The sequence below is a fragment of the Hydra vulgaris genome, chromosome 15, assembly GCF_038396675.1.
Source record: "Hydra vulgaris chromosome 15, alternate assembly HydraT2T_AEP".
Lineage (NCBI taxonomy): Eukaryota > Metazoa > Cnidaria > Hydrozoa > Anthoathecata > Hydridae > Hydra > Hydra vulgaris.
Window position 1 is genome coordinate 1,683,698 of NC_088934.1, and position 26,110 is coordinate 1,709,807.

The window sequence follows — 26,110 nt, forward strand, 5'->3', positions numbered from 1 at the left end:
TAAAATTAATAAGTATGTCAACTATGATCTAAAAAAGCTCTGCAACTGGTTAAATGCTAATAAAATTTCTTTAAATACAAATAAAACTGAGTTGATTATTTTCAAACCAAGGTTAAAAAATCCTCATCATCAATTTAAAGTAAAATTAAAATTTCCCCTAGCATATACTAACTATCATGGAATAAAGATTGATGAAGGTTTAACCTGGAATGATCATATTAATCATTTAACAATAAAATTAAATAGATCCAATGCAATTCTGCCTAAACTTAGACATAAAAAAAAACAACATTAAAATCTATATACATTGCCTTATTTAGTTGACACCTCACCTATGGTTGTTTATCTTGCGGACAAAGTACTTCTATTAAGAATCGTCTCTATTATTCAGAAAAAAGCTATACAAATAAATTTTTTTACCACATCCTACACAATAAATTCATTCAAGGAACTTAATAAATTTTTCTAACTAAATAAAATTTGAAAACCGTCTTTTTATTCACAGTTACATAAATGATAAGATTCCCTATATCTCTACAGAATGGTTTACTCCATTAATACATGCTCTTACCCAATCTACTACGATGTCTCAGAGTGGTGGATTGTGTGTTCAAGCTTTTGATACAAAATTTTATGGTAGACATTCCTTTAAAAACTCTGCAATTAGTGACTGGATTTTTCTTACATAGTAATCTAAATACTCTTCATTTCTGCGAACTAAATAAAAAAAGTCTAAAAAAAAAACTTAAATTCTTCTTCTTAAATTCACTTAATTAAAGACAATATTTTTCCAATGGTGTTATATATGTTAGTGTCCATATATGTATGTACATTCTATTCTATTTTTTGCTTTTCTTTAGGTTTTTCATTAAATCTTTTTTATTTTATTTGTATTTACTTTTAAAACTTGTTTATTTCCTTGTCCTTGTCCTTCATGAACTTATATTGTTTACAAGGTCGCTCTCCTTGTTTTAGGCAGGCTATGTGAAAGTGAGCCTTCCAGTCGGAAGTTGTTATTTAACACCTTAGTATAATAATTACTGGTATATTGTTTTTTTTATTTTTATTAAAATTTATTGTTATTGTATTCTCAAAAAATCTTAAATATGCCAAAGATATAACAAAAACAAAATTTATAATTTTTTTACTATGTATTAATGATTATTACAATAAATTAAAACCAATATTTTTTACCTTAAAGAAATCCCCGAAAGACCAGTTTCCCATCATTTCAAAAAAAGTATGGTGATACACATCTTTCCCAACATCATCAAGATCATTGTGTTTTCCACCAGCTCTAATACACTTTTGAGAGTTAACTACTCGTTTTAACTTTGCAAAATCACTATTTGGGTCAGCAGTACCAAGGAATAATGACTTAAACTAAAAAAAAATGTAACTAATGTATCAGAACACACAAAAAAATAGATCCAATTATAGGTTATATCAATTATTATAACAGATGACACTAATCATAACATTAAAAAAAATTTATAACAGAAAGTATAAAAGGTTTATATTAGTTTTTATATAATTTTTAGGTCAAAGTAAAACACTGCCTAGTACAAATAGCTTAAAGCAGTCCACCATAGCATCTCTCAAAGTTTCTTTTTTAAAGTAATTTTTCTATTTTTTAAATAATTATTGATTTTTTTTTAATTTAAATAAAAATTTTATTTTCTACAAATTTTAGCGTTTTTGTTGTTTTTTTCCAAAAAATAACAACTAAATATAGTTTTAAAAAAATTTTTTAAAATAGGTCCAATAGATAAGTTTGTTATATAATAACAGCTCGTAAATGTTATCTACTGTATTAAGATCCGTAAAACTTTTAGGAAAATCTAGCAATGAAACATAACAAAAAATTAGCCATACAGCTTGTTACCTCTTGTTGTGTAAATTAAAACTATACGTCCTCCTTTTCCATAGGAGAGTTTGCTGAACTACATGACAGTCAATCATACCAGATTTTAATCACGGCGGCAAACATAAAAATTAAGAACTAAATGTAATTGATAACTAGGAGCAAAAACATATTTTAGAGCGCGCTCCTTCATAAAAAGAGGATGTTTGGTAACCCTAGCGTAAATAATCTTTTTTTTATTTGAACTAAACTATTTTACTAATTGGTGCAGCAATTTTTTTTCCAAAACAATTTTCATACTAAACTTGATTAATTATTCTTTCAACAATAAACAGTCTTCCTTTTTCACATTAAAAATTCCATGTTTTTTCCAAAGTTGAATGTTTGACTGTCAAAATCCATGTACAGATTTTCGAATTGAAAGAATTTGAAGTATGCAACCATTTTGAAAAGAAATTCAAGCAAGAGCAGAAATCAAGTCTGAAAAAAATGTGGAAAGTAAAATAATAACATTAACAGGGGTATATGAAAAAATACTTAAAAACAAAATTGAGACAAAAACAAAGTGGATTTGTTCTAAAAATATTCTAACATTAGGTAATGAAGAATTTAGACAAAAAGAACAGCTTATTTATTTATAACATGCAGTTTGGTTTTAGGCCAAGAAAGAGAATATCTGATGCAATATTCATTGAAAGACAAGTTCAAGAAAAATTCATTAAAAAAAATCATTTGTGAACCTTGAAGTCGCTATTAAAAGAGTAAACAAAGAAATAGTATGGTTTGAGGTAAAAGAAGTAGTGTGGTTTTAAGTAATGAAAAAGAAGTAGTGGTTTTTGAGGCAATGAAAAAGAAGTAGTGTGGTTTGAGGTGATGAAAAAGAAGTAGTGTGGTTTGAGGTGATGAAAAAGAAGTAGTGTGGCTTGAGGTAGTGAAAAAGAAGTATGGTGTGAGGTTTTAAAGAATGACTGTTATTATAGTTATGTATAAAAATGTCAAAACAGAAAACAAAGAGAGACATTTTAGAGGTAAGGTTTGGTGTGCATAAGGAGTGAGTACTTAGTCCTGATTATTTTTGCTTTATCTTGAAAGCATTTTTTAAAGAGTTGGTTTATTATGGTTGTTACTCTTAGGTGCTTAATACAGGTGTGGGGGGGGGGGGCATTTATTGATTTTCAGAAACTTATCCCATCCACCCTATGTTTATTAAGACCCCCCAGGAACAAATACTAATCAAATACAAATACTATTTGATTTTGATTGAAAAATAATTAGATGTTTAAAAAACTATAGGAATTTTAGCCCCAGAGCTGAAAACTGTTATAGTTTTAAATATACTTATTGATGAAATTTTAATTGTGTTAACTTTGATTTATTTTAAGATTAAAATATACTTTTACAACTTTCTTTTAGTGCTAATGACTTCTTAACATCACATTATTTTGCTAAACTCATTTCACATAACATATAGCACAAAAATTTGATTTTCATATGATTGATCATAATTGTATAATTTGAAATCATTTAAAGAGGGCTAAAAACAGATGCAAACTACAAACAAAATTTAAGGACTCTAAACATAAGTAATCTTTGTTGAGAAAATATCAAATTTAAAATTAATTAAACAAACTTTTCTAAAAAACTTAAGAATAAAAATTTTGGCTTGTGTATTATAGTAGTATAGTACAAAAGGATTTAAAAGGTTATATACGCAAAGGTTTTTATGTTTTATTAAACCACTTCATAGTTTTTATCAAGTAAAAAAATGCTAATTATTTAAAAATAATCCAAGAGAGGAAAGAAATCAATGGGAGAAATCAAAGTAAAAAAGTGTTTTCGATACTAAGCACCATTATTGTCAGTTTACTAAACCTTGTCACCACTTCCAAGAATAAGGCAGGAGGATTTGCAAAGAACTTTTTTTTTAATTTGAGGCTTGAATCTAATGTAATAAATGACCGGAGCTGGTATTTAATCTGAGCCAAAACCAGGTTTATGGCTGGGGCTATATAAATATTGGTGCATATTGATATGATATATAAGGGCTTCCATTACTTAAGTCGTTTCTTAATTATACTCTTCTGTGGCTTGTGGTCCAGATAACATTTCTGTGACAGTCTTACAAAAGTGTTCTCCAGAACTCACTGCAATTCTCTCTAAACTATTCAATAAATACTTTATTGAATCTTAATTTACTGCTTGCTGAAAAATGAAATCTGGGGTTCCAATTCTTAAAAGCTCTGGAAAACATTCCGAACCCCTTAAACATCGCCCAACAAGTCTTCAATCAACAAACTCCCAACATTCCAACCCGAGCCAAATAACTTACTGACTGACAACCGCAAGTTTTAATCTTCGCATTTCACGGCTAACTCGCCAACCGCTGTGACTGAAAGATTCTATAATGCATTAAAGGGAAACAGTAAGGCAAGGGCTAGTGTTCTTGATATATCTAAAGATTTCAACAAAAATTGGCTGTTCTTTTCCATAAGCTTGCATCAGATATGGTGTATCTGGGAAAGTTTTTAAGATTATCATCATAATCATTTATTTTTAACTGCTATGTTAAAGTCTACTTTATTTCTAGTAATTTATTGGGTACCTCAAAGGACTATCCTTGGTCTTGTTTTGTTTCTTATCTACATTGATTTTTCTAACAACCTTACATCTAAAGTGGCTCTATTTGCTAACGACTCAACTTCATACTCTTGCTTTGTCAAAATGTCTTCTTTTTTAGATTGCTTAGAACAGACAGGTGATTTTGAATCAGATCTCACTTCTGCAACAGTTTCTGTAACAGAATCTTGAACCTGATCTTGTTTCTGTAACAGTTTAATGCTTGTAGTAGCTTGTGAACTCCAACAAAATTTGTTAGATTTCAACAATTCCGATTTCAGTGTCAGTTCAAATCGAAATTACGGCCAAAACCAATACCAAAACAGAATTTCGGTCAATCACTATTTCTGGCAGATATTATCTTCACACATAAAAATTTTTAAAACAATAGAAAAACTAATGGATATACAATGGCGTACCCTCCTGTTTTTTTCACATCGCCCTGCGGGCGACTGAAACAGTTTTTATTTCACATTTGAGTTGTCCGCTATGATAATCAGAAGTCCGGTGTAAAAAATTTTTTTGGCATTTTTTCTTGAGTGAAACTAATGATATTTTTAAAATTTTAGTTTATGCAAAGCCGTGTACTTTGTTTTTAAGGAGCAAATTATTATAAGTTTGTTAGGGAAAAAGCTATAAAAACAAAACAAAAAACTTTCAATTGCAAAAGTAACAACAGTCTTGTCACTAACTGCATTATAAAAGTAATAAAACTATAATAGTGTTATTACTTTTATAAAGCACTTATAACTTTTAAAGTTCATTCTCTGTTCAAACAACATTAGTAATTCCAAACTTTTATCAAAGTAGATAAGCATCTAGAAAATATAGAAATAAAGTGGATATTCAAATATAAAGTGGATATTCAAATATTATTAAAAACTTTAGGAACTTTTACAAATACTTAACTTATAAAAACGTACTTTTTATAAAGTTTAACATTATGAAAAACATTACTAATAGTTCGCAAAAATGCGCATTAGTTTTAATAAAATGAACCAATAAAAAGTTTTTATTAGTTCATTTTAAAATTAACATGCGTTTTTACAGATTATTAGTAACGCTTTTCATAATGCTAAACTTTTTATACAGTACAGTTTTACAAAGTTGTTAAACTTCCTTAATAAGTTTTAAATATTACTTGAATATCCACTCAACTTTTCTAGATGCTTTTCTACTTCAATTTAAATTTAGTTTCATTTATAAACACACTCTTATAAGTAATATCTTATAGGGTCATCCTGCCGGGCTACTTACAGACATTTTAATTAAATTTCAGTCTTCCTTGGAGAAAACGAGTTGTCCTGTGCAACCTGACGACCATGAGGACCACTGACATATAATAATCAACAGATCATGTTTAAAAAAAAAACACGTTTCTTTAAATGGAGCAGTAACTGAGTAGCTCAGAAAATTCAAAATATTACATTTGCTTAGGTTTTCTCCAAATTTTGCTTATGTTGAATGTGTTTTCTCTAAACTTAGCTTGGATAAGTTTGGATCAACTGAATAGATTGATTGGAAAAAATATATATGTGCAAAATATCAAAAACAAATTTTTTAATTAGGAGCTATTGGAATTATTGATAAAAAAAAATGGAATGGAATTATTGATAAAGAAAAATGCGATGAAGTAGAAGTAGAAAGTTATTCTAACAAATTTATCAGGTTCAAAATTATCATTTATCAGGCTATTTTAGGAAAATAACATGGGCAGCGATAGCCCCCGTGTTGATGCCAGCCAGCAAAATTGTGCAGAAAAAAAAAAAAGCTCCTCAACTTCTGAACTTGGGCGGTGCCCAAATACGATCAACGCTGTCCAAAATGGTCTAGAATAGCCCCTGTTTTTATATATATAAATGATTCTTTATCAATATGAATGCGTGTTAAACTATTTAACTATAAACGCATGTTTTGATCTGATGTCACAATGAAATAGCCTGCTGCCGGTGGGCTTCAGTACAACTTTTTTATAACCTACTGTCGCAAAGAAGTGTTACTACATTGACTGAGGGTTTGGCATGGGGTAGCAATCTTTTCTTTCATTATTCTTTGTTTTTTCTTCTTTTTCTAGAAAAGTACAGTTTTTTTAGAAAAAAATAAGCATTACAAAGATAAGCATAACTAATAAGCAAATGCTTCCATAAATATGCTATAGCAGATATACATACAGCCCTCGTAATTAGGGTCAGCTCTTGGCAATGCCAATCTTTCTGCCACCCTAGAAGTGTTTTTGGTTGTCAAAAAATCGCTGACCTTGTTTCTATGTTTTAAGGTAAAAACTTTGCACCAAAAATTTTTGGCCAAACTCTAACAGATTAACTTACTAATTTACACATAAAACATCATTAACAATACTAAACAAATAAAACTTCACCAACAAACGATACAAAACAAATAAAACAACACTAATTTATAAATATTTTATTTTGTCCTACAAAATCATAATTGATTGAGCATATAACTAAATGTCGTTTATTATTACGCGCAACCTCTTTACCTGATTCATACCAGCATTAGCAAAAAGAAGAGTAGGATCTTCATGTGGAATTGTTGATGATGAAGGTACAAAAATGTGATCATATTTTTTGACAAAAAAATCAATAAAATCTTGTCTCACTTGCTTGGCAGTTTTTGTAGACATTTTCTTTGAACAACGAAGTGGTTGGTAAATTTTAATACTAAAACTACGTAATAAATATTTTGCAGTTATATTTGAAACAAAATATTTATATTGAAAAACAAAGTCCAACAGCATTAATTTATGAACCAAGCATGCGGTTCAAAAATTGCTTTACAAATAAAGACAAACAGCTGTTACTCATTCAAAAACAATACACAACAGATAATCCCTGATTAGTCTTATCAGCACAAAGAGAAAGTGATGGTGTACGTATTAGCGTGATCAACTTCAAACGTGGTAAGTTTAAGCTGAAATAGAGGATATAAAAAGATGGCCGACGATTTATTACAAAACGTGGACTCAACGTTAAGGAAAAAGAGAGATTATAAAAAGAGAAATGTAAAAAGTAACAATGATGATAAAAGCATTTTAAAATGTATCAAAAGCCCGACGAGGATTGTTCTGAATTGTAGGCGTATAGGAGGGCGGAAATAAGTAGTTACTTTTTTGCTAACTCAGATTTTTTTTTCTTCGTTGGATAAAAATGAACTGAAGTTCTTAAAAACTCTTTCAAGCTTTAAGGCAAAAACATCTTTATATCCGAAAACTACAAACTTAGTGGTCGTCCATACGTTCGTTTTTGAGATACCCTTCCCCCTCCCCCCACCTTTTTTTATTAATTAAAAAAGCTTTCATTTAGGAAAAATTGTTTAAGCAACCGTCCTTAGATTAGATTAACGTTACGGTCTAGGAGGGGGAGGGGGTGGATTTAGTGGTTTTGTGGGGACGCACAGTGGGGCAGAATAGCTTTAAAAAGTAATTTTTGTTTTGTTTTGTACTTTTAAGTTAAATAATTATTTTAGGCGTACTTGTTAGACTTAGGAAAAAAAACTCCATAGCTTTTAAACATTTATTTACAATTGTCAGACGTATTTTTAATGTATTTTCGAGTAATTTTGAGTAGAGTTTTTTAAAAAACACACAAAAGGGCTCAATAAGTACAACAAAAAAAAAAATTTATACCATCTGTAATCATCAGCAGTTTCATAAAAAAAATATTTGAAACTGTCTCTAAGTGAGGACATAAACTAAAAGCGCATTGTTTGAAAAAATTAAATAAAAATTAAATACTTTAAAAGCACTTTTTTAAAAGGCCTATTGAAAGGCCTTTAAAGCTATTTTTTCATTAGCAAAAGATAGCTGCAAATCTAAAATTGAAAATTCTCTAGGAAATTTTAACAAATACTTAAGCTTAAACACTATAAAAACAAAGTAGTTCTAATAACTCGCGCAAGCGAGTTAGTTTTTAAACAAAAGAATTAAGCTAGATTATGGGTTCTAAAAGGTTAAAGGTTAGTCCTACCCTGAAAAAAAAAACACGCGGATAAGATGGACTAGAGACTCTTTTATACATTACCACCTAAAAATGTTTCATAATGCCTTTTTTCATTTTCGTCAAATGTTCCGTTTTGAAGCAATTTTGCCCCACTATGGGACGACTGAATAAGCACGAATTTCATAAGTGCGAGCTAGCATAAGTGCAGATAATGTAAGTGCAAACTGGCGTAAATGAAAACTCTTAACATTGATAAAACTAAATGGATTCTTTTCCATCCTCTTATCAAAAAACATAAACTGCCAATTAACATGCCTGTTATTGTTATTACCATGTTATTGACAATATACAAATTAAAAAAGTAACAGTAACCTTGAAAGTTTTCTAGGTATTTGTATAGATGAAAATCTTACATGGAAAAATCATTAAAAACTTATCAAATAAAATTTCAAAAAGAATAGGAATATTGTACAAAGCCTCTATTATTCCACCGTCCTATTCTCTTGATGATTATATCTATCTTGAATCAATGATTTTCGATAATTAGCAATCTCTGTGAATCTGTTCCTCAATTCTTCATTGTTGGAAATTTCATCTTACCGAAAATTGATTGGGTTAACTACGTTTCGCCAAATAAGAAACGTCATAATCTTTTTTTAACTTTAGTAAATAGTCTTGTATGCACTAATATGTACTGGAGCCCACTCGAGAAAATAATATTCTCTATCTTGTTCTTTCAAATATCATTTCCCTATTAAGTAATATTTCTGTTGGGTATCCATTTAGTACAAGCGACCAAACTCAGTCCTTTTTCATATAAATACTTTTAATTATTATCAGCCCAAAACAAACTCTGAATCTTTTTACGACTTCAATAATACAGATGTAGTTGGTTTTATTTCTCATTTATCAAAAATACGTTGGGACTTCGATTTTTCTTTTGTTTTTACAACAGAAGAGTGTTGGAACATCTTTTCTGATCATCTTTGTAAAATTATTCATCGTTTTGTTCCAATCAGAACAATAGACCATAAGAAAAAAAGTCGTTCTTATCCAAAGTATATTTATAAAATGCAAGTTATCAAATTATTTTTATGGAAAAGATGGTCAATCACTAAGACCATTTTGCACAAAAAGGCATTTATCCAATATGCATCAAAATGAAAAAAAGCCATATCCACACATCACAAAAATGTGGAACTAAAACTGGTCAAAAAAAAATAACTCAAGTAAGTTTTTTAGTTACGTAAATAAAAATCAAAACAACCCCAAAAAAAAATATCCTCAAAAAAACAATAGCAACTTTACTACTAGCAATGTTGAAATCGTGGAAGTGTTTAACAAACACTTTGGAAGTGTTTTTACCGATGACGGAAATTTGTCTAAAATAAATACTTTTGTTAGTGAACATATTAAGATGGATTTCGTAGATTTTTCAGCAAAGATAGTTCATCAAAAACTAAAAAATCTAAAATCTAGCACATCATTTGGACCTGACGGTATACCAAATATACTTTTAAAACAGTTAGCAAATATAATATGTATTCCGCTTTCATATATATTTGAATCAAGTTTTACGTCAAGCTCATTACCAAAACAGTGGCTTCAAGCTTCAGTTTCCCCTAAAGGATCTACTTCAGATGCTAACAATTATAGACCTAAATCCCTCACATATACTAGCTGTCGAGTCATGAAAATTATTGTTAGTTCAAGTATCGCTGATTATTTAATGTAAATAATCTAATAACACCTAATCAACAGGGCTTTTTATCCAAAGGATCTACGTGCACAAATCTTTTAGAGCCAACTAATGACTGGAATAAAGCTTTAGACAGCAATTTAATTATTGACGTGGTGTACATTGATTTTCAAAAAGCATTTAACTCTGTACCTCTTCCAAAACTTTTGAAAAAACTTGCAATGTACGGCCTAATAAATAACTTGCTTCATTGGATATCAGCATTTCTTTCCAACAGATATCAAAGGGTTCTGGTTGGAAATTCACTATCCAATCCGACCAGAATCCTTAGTGGAATTCCACAGGGTAGCATTTTGGGTCCAACGTTATTCTCGTTGTATATTAATGATCTACCCTCTATAGTAAAAGGTCTTAATTGCTCTCTAATGTTATATGCTGACGATATCAAGCTATATAGTTCATTTAAGGATGCCGATTACAGTCACGATCTTTCTGTTGCCATTTATAAAGTTTATCTCTGGTCAAAAAAGACCGATTTTAGTATATCGCTCTCCGATTTTAGTTATCGCTCTCCGGTTAAAACATTAGATACATGTTCTAAAGGACACGCAGGTCCATAAAATATGAAGGACTCTGACAACGTGCCCTACAATCACATAATACATATGCGAGATAATTTACAATATATATATATATATTTTTTATTTAGAAACATTTAGAAACATGATATATATATATATATTTTTTTTTATTTAGAAACATTTTATTTAGAAACAACTTTAGAACATGCATCACTGTTCTAATAAATTTTAATCTAATCTGATCCAATCTAATTATTTGAAATGAAAGTGTTTAACATATATGAGCTTAATATTTTTAATATTCTTTGTTTTATGTTTAAATGTAAAACCAATTCTTCTCCGAATTCTTTCCATAATTTGTAGTCATCAAAAGATAAAAATAAATACATTTTACGCAATGACAATTTTGTTAAGCAGCCCATTTTTCAAACAAATCTTTTTAAATTTTGAATTGATTATCGCAGACCATTCTTATGGAATAAAATAGTTTTAAAAAATTTTGCTGAGGATTTTAATCATCAAAGTAACAACTTTTCTTTTAAACGAAAGCTTAAAGAACTCATTTTACAGTTGAAAATTTAACAATATACTCCTGATATTTTTAGTAATCTTCCTTTTTACCCTCTATTTAAACATGAATATATAAAAATTATATATGTATCATTTACAACTGTTATCTACATATATAATAAATAAAACGCATCTTGTATTTATAACGGAATATTTTAAGTTTCTTACTTCGTTACTTATTGTTTATCTTGTAAATATCTTATAAATTTTAACACGAACATTTTTTTAGCGGTACTCGACGAGTCCACACATTCTTTTATTTTTTAATAAAGATCATTATATATTTATATATATATTTTTTTCATTATTATATATTTGCATTTTAAATATTGTAATGAAATGCTGATTTAAAATATAATAAGATGAACAAAAAAAAAACTGGCATGTGCAAAATAGCATAAAAGTGCCAAAAGAGTTTGCAAACATTGGCATAAGTGCGAATTGGCATTAGTGCGAAGCAGTTACAAAAACTGGAATTGGCATAAGTGCGAACTGGCATAAAAGCGCCAAAAAGTTTTGCAAACATTTGCATAAATGCGAATTGGCATAAGTGCGAATTGGGACTTATGCCAATTCACTTTTATACCAGTTCTCACTTGTGCCAGTTTTTGCAACTACTTCGCACTTATGTTAGTTCGCATTTATGACAACTTTTGCAACGCTTCGTACTTAAGCCAGTTTGCAGTTATGAAATTCGCGCTTATTCCCGGTTTTGTGACGATTCGTACGAGACTTGTTACTAAGTAAATATGTTTGCAACGATGGGGGAGGGAGTGGTTAGAAATAAACGAAAAAAATAAATTTATGGAACTTTTTTACTTTTTTTTCAAAACAAATCAAATAAAAAATAACTTTACTTTACGCATTAAAGGGTGGTGTTTTTTTATCAGGCACCTCTTATTAGTCCGTAAAAAATGAGTTTTAAGCAAGAGTAGTAATATTGAAAACAAAGCCAAAAACCTGTTTTTTGCGGACTCAAAAAATAAGTTGCCTGAAATACACGTCCGCCTTACACGTATAAAGGGACCTAAGTCTGTGTACACAGAGCCAGTGTATAAGGAGTGGAATGTGTGTGCACTTTTATATTGACCTCTACCCCCACCCCACCCCCCAATTCCTCCACACGTTTTCGTACGCTATTTGAAGACCCCCCTTCTCCAATCTAATGTGTCCATATATGGTCAAAGTTTTCCAAATTAAAGATGTAAACAGCAAAAGCAAAACTGCACAAAGAAGGTAAGTATTTATCATTTTTAATTATGATTCAATTTTTGGCAGACATCTCAAAAACTTTATACCAACTAGCTTTAAAAAGAAATCTTTCTAATAAAATATTCTCAACAACAAGCATTGCTAAACCCTGAAATTCTTGGATTCTTTTCATGATTTACTTCGTGACGGTCTTTGTGTTGATGTCACCAGACAACATTGCTGTCATATCTTTTCGATTCTCACAAAACTATTTAATAAGTGCTTGACTGAATCTAGTTTTCCCGCCGGCTAGAAAATGGAATCTGTGGTTCTAGTTTTTAAAAACTCTGCAGAACATTCAACTATAGTCCGATCAGTGTTCTCTTTACTATTATCAAAGTCTTTGAGTCATTGATCAACAAATTTCTCACATCTTATCTTGATTCAAATAACTTACTATCAGACAATCAATCCTGTTTTTGATCTTCTTGTTCTGCGGCTGACTTGCTAACTGCTGTGACTGAAAGATTTTATTGTGCATTAGTTGGAGGCGGTGAGGCAATAGCTATTGCTTTTTACATATCTAAGTCTTTAGATAAAATTTGGCAGGCTGGTCTTCTTTATAAGCTTGTTTCATATGGTGTATCTGGAAAAGTTTTTGAGATTATTAAATAGTTTCTTTCTAACGGCTTTATTAAAGTCATCCTTAAAGGCCAATAATCTTCTTCATTTCCAGTAACTTCTGACCTTAGAGTTCTCACAGATAAAAAAAAAAAAAAACTCCCATAAATCCGTTTATTAAGACCCCCTCCCCTTTATTTGATCGGGACGAAAATTTCCACCTACCTTTTTATTCCCACCCCACTTTGTATTGAACACCTGAGAGTGGCGTGTGTATGGCGTAAAATCAAAAACGTAACTTTTTTAAAACTTTGTTAGTCATATTAAATTTATGTACAAATTTGTTATAAATATTTTTAATATTCATAAATAGTGTCAAGGTTTTGAATTAAAAAAATATACCTAATACGAAAACATAAAAACAAAACAGTATCCAGATAACATCACTGACAGCAACATCTAGATAACATCACACAGTAAATATTCCAGTAACGAATTTACTTAATTAAATTTACACAGTAAATATTCCCGTAACAAACGTAACACATGTAAACACTACAGTTCCGAATTCAAAAAACGTAAGACCAGCAAAAAATGTAACAAACATAAACGTTAAAGTAACTGACGTAAACAATACAATAAAAAATGTACCAAGCTTAAAAATTACGGTACTGACAAAAAAAAAGCTAACAGAAAAAATTATTTAATCATGTTAAAAAATTCCAAAACATTCAATTTGGTAACAACTCCAAATTAACGTCGTTCAAAATTTTTGTGCCCTCTTTTGTTTATGGTTAAAAAATTATTTCCGTCAGAATATTTTACACCTCTGAATCGTCGCTGATAATGCTTGAAATATCGCCGACTGGGCATAATGTTATGGTTTATTGTGCGTCTTAAACCGTCAGATTTATCACGAATATTCGTTTTATGGGATGGTCTACCCAAAGATCCACAATAACCAAAATCAAATTTTCCTTTTAACACACTTTTATTGTGCTGATTAGGCATAGCTCGTTTATTGTACCTACTTACTACGTATGTACAATACATGCCATTCTCTTCGGAATTTGCTCTCCCAATTCCCATTTTAGAAGTTTCCTTCCAAATCATCTGTGCAAAGGATTCGGTACCAACTTTAGGCGGTTCGTGAGCGAAAATGTATCCAGGATTACAAACTTCATTGTACCTAAAATTGATGTTTTAAATTATTTATTAATAATAATTATGAAAAAACGCTGTTTTTTAAACTTATGGAATACCAACCAACCAAGTTCTAACGGCTTCATCTCCAGTCAATGTTTCATTTTTTGAACAACTTTTAGCATAATTTTCACCGTATTTGGTATTGCTATGCTTCAAGACCCCTTCTGTGGCAAGTATTGAAGCATACATTTCTGCTTCTATGCATAAATCTTCATCAAGTTTTATCGCAGGTGAACCATGAATCATTCGAAACTTGTTGTGCAAGCTTAAAGCTTCTTGTCTAAAGTCTATAAGTTCATATATAAATATATATATATATATATATATATATACATATATGTATATATATATATATATATATATATATATATATATATATATATATATATATATATATATATATATATATTTATATTTATATACTTTATCTTTATCGCTTTATCAGAGATATATTTAAAAAAATAGATATAATTATTTATATATTTTCACGTGATTTATTAATTATTTTGTTATACCTATTTTTTTTAAATAAATTATACAAATACATTAGTGCATATATGCATGTATATTTTATGTGTGTATATACAAATATACATATATATGTGTACATCTATGAGGCTGAATAAGTGCAAAGTAGTCAGGTTGGCTTAATTGCAACTTGGCATAAGTGCACCAAAAAACTTTGCAAACATTGGCATTAGTGGAAACCTCATAAGTTTGAACATAAGTGCAAATTAGTTGCAAAAACTAGCATAAGTGCAAATTGGCATAAGTGGGCCAAAAAGCTTCCAAATATGAGATGCATGTATTGCAAATATTGGCATGAGCGCAAACTAGCATAAGTGTGCCAAAAGAACTTGCAAAAACTTGCATAAATGCAAACTTGCATAAGTGATGATCTTTACAAAACAGTTTTAAAAACTGGCAAAAATGCAAACTGGCAAACTTATATGCCAGTTATATGAGAAAAAGAATTAGCCAGTATATGCTAATACTTTTGGTGCACTTATGTGTTTACAAAGTTTCAGTTTTACAAATTCTTCAGACGCACTTATACCAGTTCACACATATGCCAATTTTTGCAATTGCTTTGCATTTATGCCAGTTTGGACTTATTCAAGTTCATACATACGCAAGTGTTTGCAAATTCTTTTGGCGCACTTATGCCAGTTTTTGAAAATGTTTTGCACATATGTCAATTTGTACTTATGCTAGTTTAACCCATAACCCTAACCTACAACCCTAACCCTAACAAATTAAAATTTTATCATCAAATTATGAACAAAAACATAAACTTGAACAAGTTAATAATGATATTAATCGCAACTACTAAACAATCGCCTTACTGAAATAATCTAAAACAAAAATATAACCATAACTTCTGCAAAACAAATAAAAGTTAAATTAGTTTTTTACTATTTAATGATTGTGGTAGTACATGAACAAATGATTGTAGTAGCACACAAACACATGATATTTACCTAATTCCTGGTACTACAAGTATTAGTAACTATGTAACTCTAGTTTATCTGTTAGGTTTATCTCTTTTTTAATCTTTTTTAAGTATGCAAAAATTTACATGATGATGCATTCACTTTCATATTCACACACACACACACATGCACAAACACACACACACACGCAAACACACACACACACACTGGCGTGAATTGGAAAAATTATGGGTGAGCTAACACAGTAACCATACACCTAGACTCTAACTTTATACAATACATTAAAATGAATAAAAATATTTCTGAAGTTGTAAATTTTGAAAATATTTTATAAATAAGTAAAATAAAAACAAGTTATAAATATATAAATACATAATATTTTGGAAAAAAAGATTAGTAATCAAACAACAGCAAACAACAGTAACAGCACTATATTGTTACAAACAACAGCACTATATTGTTACAAACAACAACACTATATTGTTACAAACAACAGCACTATATTGTTACAAACAACAACACTATATTGTTACAAACAACAGCACTATATTGTTACAAACAACAGCACTTACAATTGTTACAAAAACTATTATATTAAACTATTATATTACTATATTGTTACAAAAAAGCCACACAAATATATTATATTCTTAGAGGATAAAAACACATCTTATCTAGTTGAAAGTTATTTTTGATAAACTAATTTAATGAAGTTATATTAACTGAAAATGTAGAAAAAAAAAAAGTAAAATGGTAGTAATATTATAGAACATTATGGTAATAATATTATTCATATTTACACACACATATATATACAAATATAAATATAAAACCATCATCACTACTTAAAACATGTAATACCTTGTGTATCAAGTGGTACTAAACGCTTGGGAAGATCTGTTTCAACTAAAGGGTTGTTTTGATGTACAACCCCTGGGTAAACAGCTCCCAATCCATCACAATAGGACTTTGTGTCAAAATCACCTTGAAACACATTTGATTTAAATGCATTTTTATTTTTTCGTTGTGAATACTTTGCAACAACCACGCTGCACCTTTTTTTGTTTTTATAAAAATTAGTTCGAGCAATACCCAAGTGAGTTGATTCTTTCCATACCAACTGAGTGAAAGGGGCAGATTCTTCTTGCACCCAATCAACACCAAAAATATATGATGGAGAGCAAACAGTATTATACCTATTACATGATACATTACATCATTACATCATACATTACATCATTAAATCTACATTACATCATTAAAATCTATAAATCATTTATAAAATCATATTTAACAAAAATGTATCTTTTTAAGAAAAAAATAATAACTTAAATGTTTCTAAAAATTAAAACTAAATTTACCAAGAAGTAACTGCATCAGTCGCTGTAAGTAACTCTCCTGAATCTTTGCATGTTTCTACAACATTTTCATTTTCCAAGGACAGAATTTTACTCTTTATATCTTTTCCTTAATTCAATATCATAATAAGTATTGTTATACGTATTATACATATATATACAAACATACATTATATAAAAACATATTTTTTACAAATATACATTATATAAAAACCCACATTATACACAAACATACATTGTATACAAACATACATGCATTATATACATACCTACATTTATAGTGCTCAAAGTGAAGAGGGATGAGGTATGGGAGAATGCTGTCTCTTTGCCAATTTAACAATGGTTATACAAGATTGTATTTAAAAATTAATAAACATTTTAAGTATGGGAACCTTTTATTATTATTATTTTAACCCACAAGCTGTAATGTTTATATTAATTTATATACATAAATATATAAATTTATTTGCATAATATATAAATTATATTTATATATACATTAATATAATATATTAATTATACATTAAAAAAACAGTTTAAAATGGCCATATTTAATATTTGAAAAAATGTCAGGACATAAGGGTAAGTCATAAAAATTTAAAATTTTTTGAAAAATACATTTTTTTAAAGTTAAATTTTTTTTTTGGGGAGTGATTTTAGTATAAGTTGGGGTAATTTAAGCAATATTCAATGAAAAATAAATTAAAAGAAAAAAAAAATTTGTGCGTAAAAATTAAAAACCTAAAAAAAGGAAAAAAACAAACAAGTATATATATAAAAACAATATCTGCGTAAATTAAATCCACTACTAACAAAAAGCAAATACCAAGTACGAAGTAACTGTGTTCTATAATTCATATATTACAATTACAAATGGACTCAGTTAATTAAAAATTTAGAAGACATAAGTAAATTTTTATAAAGAATTATAAAAATTTACTTATGTCTTCTAAATTTTTAATTAACTGAGTCCATTTGTAATTGCAATATATGAATTATAGAACACAGTTACTTCGTACTTGGTATTTGCTTTTTGTTAGTAGTGGATTTAATTATGTGTATGCCATATCAAAAAGTTGCAAATTTTGATGAATTTTTCTTGTGGCTTTTTAGTAATATTGTTTTTGTTTAACAGTAATAATAAATGATATAATATTGTATTAGAAAAAGTTAAACTAAACTTTCCTCTGCAATTAATTTAACTAAATCTCTTGGAGTAGGAAAAGATTGGCTAGAAACTGTAGTCCTGCACTGAGAAATGTACTAAGAAATATGTCAGCATATTCAGAAAAATTTGCTTCTTCCTGATAATCTTGACAGGAGGTCTGATGATTATCCATAGGACATCCATTAGACGTCTGGGCATGTTCTAGGCATCTTTGGATGTCCAGTGCCTACTGGCTAGGAAATATTACAATATTAAGTACTCTAAACAAATTTTGTACAGTTTTATTGTTTTATTTTTGTAGGAGATGTCATCTACCTGTAATAGAAATCTCCGTAGTATTGGCAGACTTGGTATTGAAACAATCATCTTAATTCTATGCTTTGTTTAAGACCCCTGTTGTCATATCTTAAAAAATGCTGTGAGATAAAATTTTAACTGCCTGGAATAATTTCAGAGATATTTCTAATCGAAGAGACAAATGAAAAAATTGTAGAATAGTGGGAAGGTAAGCTGAACAAATTATTAAATATAAGAAAATGTAGGTACAACATATTACTTTGTACATATGAAAATTCTCCATGTAAGGAGATTAAAAATTGTTCAGCGGGAGTTCACTTTATGCATTTGTTCTAAAGATGTTAAGGTACCACAACTTGATTTATTATGGTTCAGATCTCAAAGAGATAAGGTTGGTGAAAAGTTAAGCTACCAATTGCATCAGATAGACAAAATAGAAACAGAAAGATAAAATGTTAAAGCAGGCAAAAGAAAAGTAACAGATGTTGCATCTTTAAAAAAAAGCTAATACACAAATTAAAAAAAAATTAATACACAAATTAAAACAAAAAGCATTGAAGATGAAGTTTATGAATCAGTGGGACATGGTTTTAATAAAGAAATGTCACCTAAAAATATTAAGGATGAAAATAAAATATCCTCAAAAGACAGCTCCAATAATTTCAAACAAAAAACTTCCCCATTTATTATTATTAAACAGAATTACATGAAGATCTCCAATACAGCACAATATCTTCTGCTGCTACATCTGCAAATGTATCTGTTTTCCTTCAAGAATCAATTTAATTTCTTTACACCAAAAATAATTTAGCATGTGATCCTAAAAAATAGCTAATTTAGCATGTGATCCTAAAAAAATTTGGAGAGCAAGACAAGAGGTTACAGTTAAAACAAGAGTTTCGTCAGAAAAACAAATGATTGAAGTTCCTATCAAAGGTATATTTGTAGACGGAGGAAAAAATTCTACTCTAATTTTGATTGCAGACTCAATTACTAAAACGTTTTGTCAAAGAATAGAAAAGCAAGAAAGCATAAGTGATACTTCTGAATCAGATGGAAGTTATTTGACATTAAATACCTTTAAAGGGTTCAAACAAACCAACTAAAAAAGCTGCAACTGGGTTTTTTTAACTGGATTATGGTTCCTAAGGGATTATGATCAAACTTTAATTGTGATTGGATTAAATTCCACAAATTCAATGACTGGTCTGGTAGAGACAGCAGATTATAAACTAATCTGAAAAACTTATTGAAAGAAAATGTTTTTGGTCAATTTGCATGTTGCATATGAATGAGCTACCTTTAAGATACCTGATTGCAAATCTTGATGGACCTACAAACTCTAAGGATGGATTTAAAGAGCCTATAGGTAAACTATTATCTTTTTTTTCAAAAAACAATTTTTTTGGGTTAATTTACCACCTAAGGCCATGAAGGCCACTATAGATAAGGAGGTGACTTGTGGTCACTACCAAGGATTGGTGGGGTTCAAACTCAGAACTTCTTGCTTTTGAAGCATGTGCTCTACCACTACACCACTACCGCATTAAACAATTTAATTAAAATTTAAATGACTAAAAAAATTTAAACCAATTAGACAAATTGAACATTTTAATATCAAGCAACGCTTCACTAAGCTACAAGTTAGTTTCTTGTTTCGAATCAGGTATCTTGAATCCTTCACTTGTCAACAGAAGTCCTGTCAGACAATCCTTTGGCTTAACATTAGCGAACATGGCTTGGAAGACGATATTTAAAAAAATCTAAAAGTTCGTGGCTCTAGTATACTTTCATATGTGGTTTAGAATCAAGGTGAAGCACTCTATTGTCGGTCATCTAATCAAACTTTTTTATTTATTAAAAGGTCAAACAGTCGAAGTAAAGGATGCCATTTCTATGCCAAGTCTATTTGAAATAGGGCATTTCATGTTTTGGATTTAGGCTTTAAGTTGTTTTCTTCTAAAACAATAAATGGCTACCCAATAATCCAACTTTCCAAAGGTATAGCATGACTTTTTGTCATGCTATACTTTTGGAATAGCATGACAAAAAGTGCTATACTTTTGGAAATGTCCAAACAAACTACTTTTTGTCATTAATCCCTCTATTTTTACAATGTCACTTGTGGCATTCTGACGAAATTAGCCACACACTTTAGCACTACATCCACCATGTTTCATAGACGATAAATACATACTTATAAAGAAACAATCTTCTATTGAAACCAAAGATTTAAAACATTGACTATAAAATGCACACACAAGTATCAATATATACTTACAAGAATCAATATACAAGTTATGATTGAAAATCACCTGCAATGAAATCTGCTCTTTTTTTTGCTTCAAATGTAAGATTATTATCAAGACCGAGGGGTGGAGATAGGTGAACACTTCGAAACAAGTTGTGAAGCTTTAAGCTTGTTAATTCAAACTCTAAAATAAATTAATAAAAAATGAAATATTATAATTTTACAAACCTTAAACCATATGAAAACAAAAAAATATCTTGTAAAATATGTAAAAACCTGAAACTTGATTGTCTAATAAGAAATCACCAGCTAAAGGAGTATTCAAACTAATCTCAAGTTGATTTTCTGTTGACTGGCTTTCTAATTCTTTTGACACCTCATTTGATGAAACATTAGTTGGTAGAAAAATGCCAAAATAGCCTGAAACCAGTTTTTTGCCACTAATTTTTCTTCCTTTGTCATAACTACTTTCATTCTTTGTGTTATTTGCATATAAATTTTTTTTGTAATAATAATTATCTTTACTATAACTAATATTTCTTTTTTCCTCTTTAAATGATCTGGGAAATCGAATACCAGACCTTTTTCTAGCTAAATTCAAACATTCACGAGGTGATCGAAAATGACCTTGCAAGACATTAGCAGCAAATTCACCAATAAAATTCCCTGCAGGGCGATATCTTGCTACAACATATGTACATAACAGTCCATTGTGAAACTTAGAAGCACGCCCTATACCAAATTGCCTTGAGGTTTTCCATACAACTTGGGTAAAATGACCAGCTTTCCCAGGTACAGCAGCAGAAAAGTCATAGCCAGGGTCACATACTTCTCTATACCTAAATGAAACAATTACACTGTCAGGTAACTACTTTCAAAGTAATATTTAATTCTTGAAAACAATTTTTTAACAAAATTAAACAAATACTGATCAAAGAAAAACTTTAATATTTAGAAACCATATTGTTGAAGCTTCCTGTCCTGTCATTAGCTCATCTTTACTACGACAAACAGTAGCAATATTTTCACCATCTTCAGTATTAGAATGACTTAATGAGGCAGCTTCAGCAATTTTTTTTGCATACTCAGTTGCCTCTTTTGACATTTGAGCATTTAAAACTAATGAAGGCGCGTTGTGTGCGTGTCGATAAGCATTGTGCGCATTCAATGCTGATAACTGAAACACTAGAAAATATTTAAATAAAATATTTAAAAATTAAACAATGAATTATAAAAATAATATATAAACACAAAAAATGCAATTAATTGTATATTTAATTATGAAACAGAGTTTGGGAATGGATGAAACAGGGTTTGGGAGTAGATGGACTTAAAATCTGATTAAAACTTTTTTAATATCAAATTACTAATGAATTAAAACTTTTCAAAATTTTTAAGTTTCCAATATGAGTTTCAGTTACACGCTCGATTTGAATATGAGTTTCAGTTACTCGATGTGAAAAATAAAATAGAACTTGAAACAAAAAAAAAAAACTTTTCAAAAAACCACAGACTGAGAATGAAAAAAAAAAGCTAAAATAAATAAAGTAAAGTTATATAAAAATTAATGTAAAAATTAATTTGTTTATAATGATTCATTATTATTCTCTTTTAAATGAATTGATCTCCATTAAATTATATAAAGAAAGTGATGGCAACAACATCCCCAAAAAATGCAAAAATAATAATAAAACCTAAAAATTTTATAAATTATCTAGACAATAGTTTTTGGGTGGGTAGTTATTGAACTCCCTGGGCTCTCATATATATATATATATATATATATATATATATATATATATATATATATATATATATATATATATATATATATATATATATATATATATATATATATATATATATATATAACTCCTAACTGGTTGTCAGAAAGTTTTTCCGTATTTTGTTGACAAAAAGTAAAAGTTAAAATGCAAGACCGGCATTTTTTTTTGTTACTTGATAGACTGCCTGCCCCAACCAAACCCTCAGTCAATGTAGCAGCACTCCCTTACGAGTCAGGCTATAATATAGTCAATGTAGCAACACTCTGTGCATGATTTACAGTAAAAAAAAAAAAATAAAAACATTTTATTAAAAAAAATAAAAATAAAAACATTGTTTATATTATTAAAAACAGTTTCGATTTTATATCTATATATCTATATCTATATATATATATATATATATATATATATATATATATATATATATATATATATATATATATATATATATATATATATATATATATATATATATATATATATATACTTACATGAAACATCACCAGTCATTGGGCCATGAAACGCTTTTTCATTTTCGCTTCCACATTTAGTTGACAATAAATAAGGTGCAGCTTGATCTGGATTCTCAGAGCTTATCTTGCACTCCACTTTTACTGATATAGTTGGTGATGACAGATCATCGGAATCAGATATAAACCTGTCATCATCATATTGATGAATATCTGTAATGTTTATATTATCTGTCAAATAAGGTTTCTGCTTGTTTTCTTCATCATTCCATTTTAATTTATTTGTCAAGGTATGACTTTCACTATTAAAATGTTGGTACACAGAAGGTTTCTGAATAGAATCTTCTGGATTGATTTCACTTGGAACTAAACTATCAATAATTGGATTTTTCAATTTATTCCAAATCATTCCACTCGCAACATTAGTTGAGGTTTCAAACACATGATGCATATCTTTACTTAAATCTTGAGTTAACAAATTCAAAGAACTATTTTTTAAATTAGTCATTTTCAATAAATTCTGAAGTCGATCTTTATAACTTAATACAACTTTAACTGTTTTATTGTGATTATTAACTTTTTCGTCTAATACTGGTTTTGAAATTGAACTTGGTTTATATTCTGTCTCTGCAGTGTGACTTGCAGCAGCCATATCTTCTAATTTTGCAGTAGGATCATTAGGACCTCCAGGAACATTTATGTTTACGGTAGGCAAATTTTGTCCTGAAATTTTTTTAAAACGAGATTCTACTTTTTTTTGACTTATGTTTTCATCACTATCTCCAGATTCTGCATCAATCGAATCTTCTCTGTTAGCAACAATGGCAGGCTTTTTTTTGGAAACACTTTTTTGAGTTTTTCGAAGAGTTGGAAAAATTGTAGACTCTAAAGGATCATGTTTACTTTGTAGTTGAGGTCTTATTTTTTCTTCATCATCAAAGTCGTCACTTGACACCCCATCAACTCTAGTATTTCCTAAAGATAGTTTTTTATTCTTTTTTTGATTATGCACCAACTTTTCCAAGTTGGACTCATTTTCTTTTTTTTTAACAGGTTTACTTTTGTTTTCTGATTGCTGTATTAGGTTAATATCTTGGTCCAAAGATACTTCTGCCTGTTTCTTAGTATGCAATTTGTTTCTAGCAGTTGTAATGTCAAGATCATTTATCTCTGAAGGTGTGAAACTAGAAACACCCTCTTTATCTAATCCACTATCACTTTTGGTAACACCATTTGCTTCCATCTCGTCATCAGAGTGCTGAGATACTGAATTTTGTTCAAGATTAGGATCTTTTACATTTAAAATTTCATTTTCATAAGAAACTTTCGCTTCTCTAATAGGATTCATCTCACTAACAGAGTTTTTGTTCTTTGATGAAGTGATAAATGAAGAATTCATATACTTTTGACCTCTGAATAATTCTTGTCTGCTATCTTGCAAACCGTCATTTCTAATAGCTTTTTGAGTTTTTAAAGCAAACTTTGAATTTAGGATAGGTGCTGGATTTGAATTTTTCAATTCTTCAAAATGATCTTGAGAAATCTGTTGAACATTGTTAATTTCAGAACCAGTTCCACCTGCATTTACAGGTAAATTTTCTTTTATTTGATCAAGATCATTCAACATCAACCCACAACAACTTGAATTATACAATTGAACATTACCTGTGGCTAATTCTTTATTAAGATTTTCTGTCACTTGTTTTTCAGCATCCTTCAAAAAAAGATTTTCAAAGCAATTTAACATATTAAGTATGAAAAAAGATTTTAGGCAATGGCTTTAAGCAATGCTTTTATGAAATAGTTTTAAGCAATGACAGTTAGAGAAGTTTGTTATTGAAATACAAATAAAAGAATAAAAATACCTTTAAGGATTTTAAAAACTCCATTCTTGCCAAATTTTTTTCTTTAGCTACCATATTTGCTTTATCAATATTTCTTGTTTCAAAAGTAACCAAAGCCTCGATTACATCATGGCATGTTTCTTTCTCGTTGAAGTTTCCTTTAAGAACATTTTCATTATAAAGCATGTGATTATTACCTTCAGGAAAGTATTTTGCAACAATATACGTGCATCTAAGTCCATTTTGCATACGCGTTGCTTTTGCCATGCCAAGCCTTACACTGGAAGCCCAAACAACTTGAGAAAAGTGCCCAGTTCCAGAACATTGAGAAGTTTTGTTAAAACAATGACCAGGAGAACATACTTCCCCATACCTAACAATTATAAGAAAAATTTATAAAAGTTAACAACAATTAAAAAAAAAAATGAAAAAGGACAAAAAGAGAAAATTTCTTACCATCTTACAACAGCCTCTTCTGCAGAAATATCATACTCTCCATCATAACAGCCTAAAAATAAATTCTCTCCCACTGTTGAGATAACTCCAGGTAACAATTCTAATGTAGGATTTTGTTTTAAGGATTCATGTTTCAAATAGCCAAGATTAGTAAGTGAAACAGCATGTCGATATGCTTTAGCAGTAAGTTCTTGGTCCATTTCCATGGGTGGTGAACCATGTATTTTTCTAAGTTTATTATGAGTGCTTAGTCCAATACGTAGAAATGCTAAATCATCTGTTAAAATGTATTGAAATATTACATGTATTTATAAAAATACTTTTAACTATAAATTTGTTTTACATATTTTTTATATAGATTTTACATAATATAAACTTTATTTTAGTTATATTTAAAAGCATATACATATGTAAATATAAATAAAAACAATACCACTGTATAGAAATTTCGAAAAAAATTCATGCATTAAGAATTGATGAGTTTTTTTGGACAAATTGATAAAGTTGTATTTTTATCATCAAGTTATGGTTTTTCGTTTAATACATCATTTAAAATTTAGTGAAATAGAAATTCACTTAAATTATGAAAAAATCATAAATTTATCTTTCAAAATCAATTGTTGGGAAAAATGCAAAAATCATATTCATACTATTTTTTATGCCAGTTTTTTTTTAACAAAAAATGTATTAAATATTGTTAGTCCATTAAAACACATCA

At 29.1% G+C, this 26,110-nt stretch overlaps 2 protein-coding genes across 4 annotated transcripts in view; both read right to left on the minus strand.

Annotated features, from left to right (window-relative positions):
* Nucleotides 1-7,488, minus strand: part of LOC136072038 (alanine--tRNA ligase, cytoplasmic-like) — a 40,300-nt gene extending 32,812 nt beyond the window's left edge. Inside the window, exons 1-2 of the mRNA XM_065820008.1 lie at nucleotides 6,981-7,488; nucleotides 1,195-1,383 (exon numbers count right to left, since the gene is read on the minus strand). Coding sequence (XP_065676080.1) covers nucleotides 1,195-1,383; nucleotides 6,981-7,238 — 447 coding nt within the window. The 5' untranslated portion in view covers nucleotides 7,239-7,488. The remainder of the gene's footprint in view (nucleotides 1-1,194; nucleotides 1,384-6,980) is intronic.
* Nucleotides 7,489-13,533: 6,045 nt separating this feature from the next.
* Nucleotides 13,534-26,110, minus strand: part of LOC136072146 (uncharacterized) — a 64,151-nt gene continuing 51,574 nt past the window's right edge. For all 3 annotated transcript variants that reach the window (XM_065820739.1, XM_065820741.1, XM_065820742.1), the window contains 10 exons: nucleotides 25,393-25,669; nucleotides 24,958-25,309; nucleotides 23,114-24,806; nucleotides 21,795-22,020; nucleotides 21,112-21,674; nucleotides 20,900-21,019; nucleotides 17,123-17,228; nucleotides 16,623-16,957; nucleotides 14,372-14,594; nucleotides 13,534-14,290 (listed from right to left, as the gene is read on the minus strand). In XM_065820739.1, coding sequence (XP_065676811.1) covers nucleotides 13,855-14,290; nucleotides 14,372-14,594; nucleotides 16,623-16,957; nucleotides 17,123-17,228; nucleotides 20,900-21,019; nucleotides 21,112-21,674; nucleotides 21,795-22,020; nucleotides 23,114-24,806; nucleotides 24,958-25,309; nucleotides 25,393-25,669 — 4,331 coding nt within the window. In that variant the 3' untranslated portion in view covers nucleotides 13,534-13,854. The remainder of the gene's footprint in view (nucleotides 14,291-14,371; nucleotides 14,595-16,622; nucleotides 16,958-17,122; nucleotides 17,229-20,899; nucleotides 21,020-21,111; nucleotides 21,675-21,794; nucleotides 22,021-23,113; nucleotides 24,807-24,957; nucleotides 25,310-25,392; nucleotides 25,670-26,110) is intronic.